Consider the following 11,375-nt stretch of genomic DNA (forward strand, 5'->3'; position numbering starts at 1 on the left):
TGCTTATTACAACCACTGAGGCATTTACTAGAGACCTCAGAACAGTTAGGCCATAGTAGTAGAGATAAATTAGCCCTAAAACAATGGATGTTCTAGATTCGACCTAACAAAGCTTGAAAATAAAAAAAATTAAGCTAGTCCATAAGTAAATTAATGCTTGTCAAAATAAACATCAATACTCTAAAGAAAGACAACAAAAGCCAGACACAAAACAATGTGAAATTTAAAATCACATCAAGGGGCTTCCCTAGTGGTGCAGTGGTTAAGAATCTACCTGCCAATGCAGGGGACACGGGTTCAAGCCCTGGTCCAGGAAGATCCCACATGCCGCGAAGCAACGAAGCCCCTGAGCCAAAACTACTAAGCCTGCACTCTAGACCCCTCGAGCCACAACTACTGAAGCCTGTGCCTAGAGCCCATGCTCCCCAACAAGAGAAGCCACTGCAATGAGAAGCCCGCGGACTGCAACAAAGAGTAGCCCGTGCTCGCTGCAACTAGAGAAAGCCCACATGCAGCACTGAAGACCCAACGCAGCCAAAAATAAATTAATTAATTAATTAATTAAAAAAATTTTAAATCACAGTCAAAAGTTACTAAACATTCAAAGAAGCAAGATGGTATGATTCATAATCAGGAGAAAAATTAATCATAAGAAACAGACCCAGAAATGATAGCAATAATGGAATCATCAAACAAAAACTTTAAAATAGCTCATATTAATATGTTTAAGAAATCAAAGGAAAACATGATCATACTGAGGAGAGAAATACAAACTATAAAAAAAGAAATGAATGGAATTTCAATGGAACCAAATGAAGTGAAGAATTCACTGGACAAGTTTTACAAGAGATTGGACACTATAGAAAAAAAAAGATCAGTGAACTTGAAGAAATCACAAAGGAAACTATCTAGGCTGAAACACAGAGAAGAAAAAGAGTCTGAAAAAAATGAAAAGAGCTTTAGTGACCTGTGGGACAAGATTAAGTGGTCTAACATATATAAAATGGGAGTACCAGAAAAGGGGGGACAGAAATGCTATTTGAAGAAATAATGGCCAAAATTTTCCCAAGTTTAAGGAAAACTATAAATGTATAGATTCAAGAGGCTCAATGAATCCCAAGCAGAAAATATACAAATAAAAACACATCACAAGTTACTGAAAACAAGGGATAAAAGAGTTACTAAAAGGAGCCAGAAAGAGAGACATATTACATATACGGAGCAAAGACGAGAATGCTCACAGACTTCTTGTCAGGAACAATGCTAGCTAGAAGACAAGGAAAATGTGTTCTTATAGAGATGGAAGGGGGAAAAAAAGGTTAAAGTAGAATTCTATATCTAGAAAAAATAATCTTCAAAATGGAAGCAAAACAAGGCTTTTTATCCGGGAAACCTACACCATAAGAAATGTTAAAGGAAACATTTCAGGCTGAAGGAAAAATGATACCAGTTGGAAGCTTGGCTCTACACGAAGGGAAGAACACTGAAGTGGTGAATGTGTATATAAATACAAAATAAGTGTCCCCCTAATTTAAAATTTTCTTTTAAAAAGAATTGACCATTTAAGGAAAAAAATAATAGCAATGTATTGTGGGGGTTATTATATATGTAGAAGTAAAGTGAATGACAACAATTGTTTAAATGACCCCAAGGGAGAAATGGAAGTACAGCTATTGTGTGGTTCTTAGGGTACATATTAGTGGTATATTACGATTTGAGAGTAGACTGTGATGTTAAAGGTGCTTATTGTGAACTCTATACTCCATCAAAACAATAAGGCAAGTAGATACTGATAATAAGCCAATAGAGAGAAAATAGAATCTAAAAATAATCTAAAAGATAGCATGAAAAGAGGAAAAAATACAAATAACCAAGTAGAAAATAAAATAGTAAGGTTGGACTTAGCTCCCACCATATCACAAACTACATTAAATAAAAATACTTTAATTAAAAGTCAAACTGGATAAGAGAGTAAAACCCAATGGAACATTGCCTACAAGAGATCTAATTTAAATATAAAGGAATGGAAAAAGATATACTATACAAACATTAATAATAAGAAAGCTGAGTGTCTATATTAATATCAGACAAGGTGAACTTCAGGATAAAGAATATAACCAGAGAAAAAGAGGAACAATTCACAATGATAAAGGATCATTCATTAAAAAACATAACAGTTCTACATGAGTATATAGCTATTCACAGAGCTTCACATACACAAAGCAAACACTAAAAGAAGTGAGAAAAGATCTTACACCTCACAGTTATGAGTGTTTTCAAAACTAAACATTGTGGGTTGTTTTTTTTTTTCCACAAATGGTGACAGGAAAACTGGATATTCACATGCCAAAAAATGAAGTTGGACCTTACACCATATACAAAAATTAACTCAAAATGGATCAGAAACCTAAACATGAGTCAAAGGTATAAAACTCTTCAAAGAAAACATAAAGAAAAAAGTTCATGACGTTGGATTTGGTGATGATTTTGTGGATATGACACCTAAAGCATAGGTAACAAAAGAAAAAACAGATAAATTGGTCTACGTCAAAATTTAAAACTTCTGTGCATGAAAGGACATTATCAACAGAGTGAAAAGCCAACCCAGGAAACAGGATAAAATATTTGTGAATCATATATCTAATAAGGGATTCGTATTCAAAATATATAAAGAACTCTTACAACTCAACAATACCAAATAACTCAATTAAAAAACGAGCAAAGGACTTGAATATATAGACATTCCATCAAAGAAGATATACAAAAAGTCACTAAACACATGAAAAGATGCTCAACATCACTGATCACTAGGGAAATTCAAATCAAAACCATAATGAGATACCACTTCACACCCATTAATACGGCCATTATTTTTTTAAAAAAGAAAAACAGAAAATAACAAATACTGGTGAAGAAGTGGAGAAATTGAACCATGGTGCATAGCTAGTGGGAATAGAAAACAGTATAACTGCTAAGGAAAACAGTATGATGGTTCCTCAAATAATTAAACGTAGATTTACCCCATGATCTAGCAATTCCACTTCTGGGCATATAGCCAAAGGAATTGAAATCAGGTACTGGAACATGTATATTTGTACACCCATGTTCATAGGAGCATTATTCACAAGAGTCAAAAGGTGCAAGCAATGTAAGTGTCCGTAAACAGATAAATAGATAAACAAAATGTGGTACATACAATGGAACATTATCCAGTCTTAAAAAAGAAGGAAATTCAGGCTCATGCCACAACATGAACATTGAAAACATTAAGCTAGGTGAAATAATCCAGTTACAAAACTACAGATACAGTGTGATTCCACTCATATCAGAGACCTAGAGCAGTCAAATTCATAGAAACAGAAAGTAGAATAGTGGATACCAGAGGCTAGGGGGAGGGGAAATGGAGAGCTGGTGTTTAATGTCGACAGAGTTTCAGGGTGGGATGATGAGAAAGTTCTGGAGATGCATGATGCGGACGGTTGCACAATGTGAAAGTACTCAGTGCCACTGAACGGCACACTTTAACATTATGGATATGGTATATGTTACCACAGTTTTTAACATATATGTATACATATACATATATGTATAACATATAACATATATGTATATGTTACCACAGTTTTTCTTAAAAAGAGGAGGCGGAGGAGAAGGAGGAAAAAGAGACTGAGAAGAAAGATAAAGGATTTGGGAAGAAAACCTCAGTACATTTTTATTTTTAATTTATTTTTTGCGGTACGCGGGCCTCTCACTGTCGTGGCCTCTCCCGTTGCAGAGCACAGGCTCCGGACGCGCAGGCTCAGCGGCCATGGCTCACGGGGCCAGCCGCTCCGCGGCATGTGGGATCCTCCCGGACCGGGGCACGCACCCGTGTCCCCTGCATCGGCAAGCGGACTCTCAACCACTGCGCCACCAGGGAAGCCCAACCTCAGTACATTTTTGACTGAGATGACTGAAGTTCGTTTTCTTTTTTCTTTTTTTCCCGCAGTGGAGGGAAGTTCTGCTATTGCAGTCTGGCCCAGTTCCCCAGTTCTCCTCTAAGACAACTCCCGTGTGCTAGAAATCTGCAGCCAAGTGGGCCTGTGGGTCTGTATGCTGGCATGTGAACTAGTCTTTTCTTACTTCCCAGTTTAATTTAGGGGAAGGCACTTCACCAAAGTGCTTAAACAGGAAGGAGAAATTACCAACACTGTTATTCTCTCTTACAGCAGCCTCAGATTCAAGCTAAAGCTACCATTATCCTTTTCCCTCCGTTCCCTTAAAAATACTTGTTTCCCTCCTGGATTCCACAGAGAAGGGAAGTTTGCCTGATTCCACAGGCGCAGATGGAGCCACAGGCTCTTGTAGTGATAAGGACCCTGTCCTCCAGGGGTCTCCTATTTGCCCACAGGTGCTCCCTGTGGATTCAGGAGTCAGGCCAGATCCCAGACTTGGATGTGGACTTCCTTTTTTGGGGAGCCCAGCAGCATGTGGGATCTTAGTTCCCCGACCAGGGATTGAACTCGCTCCCCCTACACTGGAAGTGCATCTTAACCACTGGACTGCCAGGGAAGTTCCTTTGTAATTCTTTCTTTCTTTTTTGTTTTTGGCTGGGATTTCCTTTCTGAATGATTGAATAAATGCTCAATGTATCCAATAATAGACCCTATGGGTAGTTAATTCAACTTGGTAACAATTCAAATATGACTCCAGGGTAGAGCCTTCACATAGAGCAATAGAACTCTAGCATTGATATAATCATTTTTACGACGGAAATAACAATAATAGTAACAATAACTAATAATAGTACCAATCGTACCAACATTTGGGATACTTTCATATAACACTTTTCTTATTGACTTATTTAATCACAATAATGCCGCGAGGGAGGTTTCATTATTATCCCCATTTCACAGATGCAGAAACTTGGGCGCAGAGGGGGGAGGTAACTTTCCCAGTTCCATGCTTGTCCATAAATTTGTAGTCCTTTTTCTTTTGTCTTTTTTCAAGTTTCAGACTATTTATTAATCAGTGTAAACCCCAGCACAATACACCAACATGATTTCGTGCATTTAGAGGGGAAATATTTCCTGGTTAAGTGGAAAATTGTGCAGGTGGCTTCTGGAAGAACTTCATTCTAAGCAGTTTTATAGTGAAACATTTCATTTAGAAGTCTGGACCTTCTCTCTTCAGTTTGCTGTAATCTGCATTCACTGAATAGAACTTGTACTGATCATTGGGACCCAGTTTGTTCCAGGGTTCTGGGTTATCCTTTCTGTTCCAACTGACATCTGGATTGAACAACGCCAGGTGCGAGACATACAGCGCTGCTCCAGTACCTCCCACTCCAGTAAATATGAAGATAGGGATCAAGCTAGGATGCCTCTTGGCCTGAATGATGATCTGGAGAAGCATGGTTGCGACAGAAGCCTCGAGTCCAGACGGAGAGAACAACAAACTTTCAAGGCCTGGGACTAAACAGTCTACCGTATTCCTTTTTCTTGACAACTGCTTTCACCATGGGATGTTCCACTGAGAAGCAGACTAGTTTGAGGCTTGCTCTGTGTTGTTGTATTATTCAAGTTATTTTGCTAGAGAGCCCGGGAAACCAACTCAAATTTGCTGAAGCACTATGGGAATATATCGGTGATGTGTATCCAGTTTCAGGCACGGCTGTATCCAAGTGACTAAATGGTGGCTTGCATGCTCTCTCACGCGCTCTCTCTCTCTTTCTCCTCTCCCCCCACCATGCCCAAGCGTGTGAACACCCAGGCATGAGCGCGCGCGTGCATACACACACACACACACACACACACACACACACACTTTCTCCACCTCTAGAGTTGCCTACCTCTCTGCTAACATGGTTAAACTGACTAGCATCACACCTACATCTAAAAGTCTAGAGTTTGGGACTTCCCTGGTGGCGCAGTGGTTAAGAATCCGCCTGCCAATGCAGGGGACACGGGTTCGAGCCCTGGTCCAGGAAGATCTCACATGCCGCAGAGCAGCTAAGCCTGTGCGCCACAGCTACTGAAGCCCGCGTGCCTAGAGCCCATGCTCCGCAGCAAGAGAATCCACAGCATTGAGAAGCCCGCGCACCACAATGAAGAGTAGCCCCCTCTCGCCGCAACTTGAGAAAGTGGCGCACAGAAACGAAGATAAATAAATAAAGTCTAGAGTTTGGTAAAAAGACAAGGCTTTTCCCTCTGAAGTCCCAGCATGAATCTGGCCTTGAGTCTTGTGGACCTGTCTTGAGTCACCTAATATCCCTAAACCCATCACTGTGGTCAAGTGGAAGGCAACCTTGGCTTGGCCTGACCTGAGCCAATTGCCCATCTTCACTGGGTGGGGAGAGGGTTTGGCTCCACCTAAACTGTGTGAATCAAGGCTGAGAAAGGCAAATTGAGATGTCGGTATTCAAAGAAGGAGGGAGTCCATGCAGGACAGACCAAAATAACAGACATTCGTTGCCACTGCCAGCAAAGCAGTCAGTGGTAGACACTGGATGATATTTGACCACAAGGTTGAGTGTAGGGAATCTTTGTCTTTGGATTGGATGTCCAGTAGCCTGCTTTTTCCCTACAAAGCTTGCTGACCAAAGTCCTTTTAAAGATTCTAACAGTTTTGAATTCATGACTCATGGGTCACTCAAGAAACGGAGCCACTGCCGTATTTTTACTTCTATTTTGATATTCATTTATTCATTCAACAAATATTATTGCAGCCCTAACTAGGTGTAAGGATCTTGAAATACAGAGGTGAATCGGTGTCATGGCCCTGGCTTACATTCCAGCGAGGGACTTAATATCCATTTAATGTAGGTTTGCTTGACTACATAAATCACGTGAAGCTTTTGAATATAATGTTGGATTTTCCTATGACACCATGGATAGAATTTCAAATAGTAGCAGGTAGTCAATACATGTTTGCTGATTGATTATATGATGGTAAAGATTCATCCTTGTGTATCATTATTTTTTCTCTATTGTTTATCTGTTCCTAGACCAATCAGATCATGAGTGATGGAGACCAGCTATGTTTCCGAGAACATTGATGTAATGCTATTTCTTACAGGTGGTGGAAATGGAAATTATTTGCTATGGGAACCCCACGTCTACTAATTATTGGCGTGGTGGTAAACGTGTGTGGGAATGGGAGGTCTTACAACTGTCTTTCTTCCCTTTCTGTATTTTTGCTACCTTTGATCTGGAATTTTAATCTTATTGGGTTAAATTATTTCTGGTGAGGTGTTCAAAGACTTTCAAGTATCTCTGCCTTTTAGAACATTAGCTTCTTTGTTGTGTGTTTTTTCCTAACTATTCCAAATATAGTATAATGACCAGAAAGCAGAAAGAAAAACCGTTTATGTTCTTGAATTTGATATCATATTCACAGCTTCCACTTAGTAACTTTCTAGTTCTTAGTTTCATTTCAGTGTCATTTCCGAGGTGCCTGCCAGGATTATAATCATTTCAATCCAAGTTTCTATACATTTAGGGAATAAGTTGCTTCATTTGATTTAAACATAAGACCTTAATATCTGTATTCATACACGGCTCAGAGCTCCTAGTAGAGTTATTGTAGAGCTAGACTACTGTGCATTATTTAATATATTTATTAATTCATTAAGCAAATATTTACTGAACACCTACCACGTGTGAAGGTGGTCAAAAGGTACAAACTTCCAGTTATAAAATAAATAAGTCCTGGGGATGTAACATACTGCACGGTGACTGTAGTTAGTAATACTGTATTGTACATCTGAAAGTTGCTAAGAAAGTAAATAGACCTTCAAAGTTCTCAGCACAAGAAAAAAATTGTAACTATGTGCAATGGTGAATGTTAACTAGACTTGTTGTGGTGGCCATTTCACAGTGTGTATATATATATATATATCAAATCATTACATTGTACACCTGAAACTGATATAATGTCAATTAAATCTCAATTTTAAAAAGTATCAACAACAAGGTCCTACTGTATAGCACAGGGAACTATATTCAATACCTTGTGATAAACCATAATGGAAAAGAAAAAAATGAAATGAAATAAATAAATAAGTTCGTACTCTCAAGGGCTAGGAAGAGATGTAAACCACAGAATGGGGGAGAGTAGTCAGGGAAGGGCCCTTAGATTGGGGGAGTGTATTAGCTTGGTGGCCGTAACACAATATCACAGATAGAGCGGCTTAAACAACAGAAACGTGTTTTCTCACAGTTCTAGAGGTTAGAAGTCCAAGGTCAAGGTGCCAGCAGTTTTGGTTTCTTCTGAGGCCTCTCTCCTTGGCTTACAGATGGCCATCTTCTCACTGTGTGTTCACTTGGTCATCTCTGTGTGTCTTTGTCTGTGCTAATCTCTTATTCTTATTAGGACACCAGTCATATCGAATTAGGGCTACCCTTACAAACCCTTTTTAACTTAATCACCTCTTTAAAGGCCTTATTGATGAATATAGTCACATTCTGAGATGCTGAGGGCTAGGGCTTCAATATGAATTCTGGGAGGACACAATTCAGCCCATAACGGGGGTTCAGGGAGGTCCTCTCTGAGGAGGGGAGACATCTGAGCAGAGACCAAATGAGGGAACGAGTCACAGGTGTAGGGTGAGTCATCTGGGGGAAGAGCACTTCTGGCAGGGGGACAGTGGGTGCACAGGCTCGAGGCTGGAGGCTGGAATATCAAGGAGGCCATGGTGAACAGAACCCATGAGGGAGGGCAAGGATGCCAGAGATTCAAGCAGAGGCCAGCCATGAGGAAACCTGGAGGCATGGTGAAGACTGAATTTTCTTCCGAATGTCATGGGAAGTCAGGGGAGTGTTTTTTGTTTTTGTTTTTGTTTTTGTTTTTTTTTGCAGTACGCAGGCCTCTCACAGCCGCGGCCTCTCCCGTTGCAGAGCACAGGCTCCGGACGCGCAGGCTCAGCGGCCATGGCTCACGGGCCCAGCCGCTCCGCGGCATGTGGGATCTTCCCGGACCAGGGCACGAACCCGTGTCCCCTGCATCGGCAGGTGGACTCTCAACCACTGTGCCACCAGGGAAGCCCTCAGGGGAGTGTTTTGAGCAAGGCAGGGACATAATTTCACATATGTTTGTAAAGGATTATTTTTAAATTTGCAAAGATTTTCTGTAGACTCCCAAGAATTCACTTGGAAAGATCATACTGATCATGAAACCCAGAAAAGTTGAGATGCAGACCTCAGCGGTTACTCTCCACTGATTTCCTAGGAATTCCTTCCCTCAAAGATGAAGGTATCAGCTAAGAATTCTTTGGAATACTGGATTACTACTGATGTTTCTCCTGCCACATACAATGATGCTGAGTTTCTGACAAGAGAAATATCTCGCTCAATTTGCATATATGGAAAAATACCCTTTTCTTGAAGAGAAACTTTGGTTCTGATGATTGGGTCTGTAGTAGTTTATTTATAAGGAGTGATGTTGAATTGACATCACTTGGGACAACTTGAGTCAGGGCAAAACTCTGAGGTGTCTTTTCCATCTTTGACAAATGTCATCTCTAGAATAGATGAAGTAACAAGAGAGAATACCAATTACTTTGGAAGTCTTGAGCAACCTGTCGCCAAAAAATAAGGGATCTCCACAAAGCAAGTCACATACCTAGACCCTATTCTGAAATAACCAGAGACTGGGCATTCTAAAGCCCCATGTACGGGAAGCCTGCACGACACTGGATTATAACCCCAACCATCAAGACATTTTAAGTCACTTAAAATGGCCATATCCATCTGTACAGGGTATTTGTGTTGTACTCAGATTCAGGCACTATACTCAGTAGAAAACATATTTGTTGGATAGATTGGTAGTCATTTTCGTGGGAACTTGTGAACATGAGCCGTCAACTTTTCCCTCTTGTATCTCCATTAAGCTTTGTTACTGAAGGCTGTCTTCTGGAATCTGTAAAAAACTTCCTCATATAGAAGAGTATAACGATTTTGGACACACACACACACACACACACACACACAGAAACTTTCAACTGTAATCTCCTGGTTAGAGATAGTAGAATTTTAGGTGAGATCAGTTAGATTTCAAAAATAACAATAGGTCACTTTTTCAGTCTCTCTTCTTTTGGAAACACACTCTCTGTTTTATGAATGGCGAGAAGGTAAATAGAAAACAAATTTATCTAGTATATGCCATGGAAATCGTTTAGATAACTGGAAACAACTTCAATATGAATATGAAAGCTTCCCTCACCCCCAAAGGGAGAGAAAATGTACTAAGCTACTCTGGCCAAAGAATTAGAATTATATATGTGTGACTTTCCATATCTAAATCCAAACATTCCTTGTTTAGAACATTCCTCTAAAGATTGTCTTCTGGCACCTGAAGACACGAAATGGCCCGGGATCACAATACATTTTCACAGAGTCTTGGTACTGAAGGATAGAATTCAAGGCATTAGGCAGAATATCTCGGTCAAGTTCTCCAGCATTTTGAAGCTATCCTTGAAGGCTGCATTAAAAGGATAGCACAGCGGTAAAGTAATGTCTCATTTGCTTCAATAAGCAAAGTTGGAGATTATTTATGATAACACAGTCATCAGAAGAATGTGTTCCTGTGCATTCTGAAGACATGAAGCCTCACTTTGAGTCTTACTATTAAGTCCTTGCTGTGAAGGGGTGGTAAGTGTGATTAAGCTGTTAGATTAGCAAGGTTCTACTGCATTTTCGCTTTAAGCCAGAGTGCTTTCACAGCTGAGCTGTAATGCTCTGAAAATGCCTGCATAACAAGATCCAGACGTGGAGTTGAATCCCAAATGGTAAGCGGCCAACGGCATTTATCCACTATTACATTGCCGAAGCCATAAAGAGTCAGCACGTCTGAAAAGACACTGTGTCTAAGTCCCAAGGCGTAGAGGAAGCCAGCGCAGGAAATAGGTGGCTCTTTCAATAATAACATACCGCTACAGGGTGGGAAGGTAGCTGCATTTTCTAGAGACTACCAGCGTGAACTCCAATCCCTTCTTAGAAGTCAAGTAGAAAGAATGAACCTAAATTATCCTGTTGATGACTAAATGTTACATTTAGCTCCCTGGAGTCCATGCTTGGAAGAAAATTTCAAGGAATCACATTTAGCTTGCTGGCCAAGTGGGACTTGCCACATACTTGAGTAAACACAGGTTTCCTAATAAACTGCCTTCCTTAGAAATCTGAAGTACTGAAATCCTTGAGTTCAGGAGGACGTAAATATCTCAGGGAGGCAGGAAAATGGATCAAGTTGTAGAACGATAGAGCTAGAAAGAAAACCAAGTGCACCTTACAGCAGATAGCTAAAGGAGTGTGAGAAATTACATTGTAGAAAAGTACATTGCAGCTGCCAAGTTGAGGCTCTAGCTTGCAAAGTCGCCTGGACCCATGAATAGGTTGAAT

General features: G+C 40.2%; 1 protein-coding gene and 1 pseudogene across 2 annotated transcripts in view; one reads left to right on the forward strand and one right to left on the reverse strand.

Annotated features, from left to right (window-relative positions):
- The window catches only part of EFCAB11 (EF-hand calcium binding domain 11), a 201,222-nt gene extending 192,165 nt beyond the window's left edge, over positions 1-9,057 (forward strand). For both annotated transcript variants that reach the window (XM_067728200.1, XM_067728047.1), the window contains one exon: positions 8,877-9,057. In XM_067728200.1, coding sequence (XP_067584301.1) covers positions 8,877-9,042 — 166 coding nt within the window. In that variant the 3' untranslated portion in view covers positions 9,043-9,057. The remainder of the gene's footprint in view (positions 1-8,876) is intronic.
- LOC137224296 (cytochrome c oxidase subunit NDUFA4 pseudogene) lies at positions 4,967-5,442 on the reverse strand (annotated as a pseudogene).
- Positions 9,058-11,375: the final 2,318 nt, after the last annotated feature.

Source organism: Pseudorca crassidens, chromosome 1 (genome assembly GCF_039906515.1).
Source record: "Pseudorca crassidens isolate mPseCra1 chromosome 1, mPseCra1.hap1, whole genome shotgun sequence".
NCBI classification, from domain to species: Eukaryota; Metazoa; Chordata; class Mammalia; order Artiodactyla; family Delphinidae; genus Pseudorca; species Pseudorca crassidens.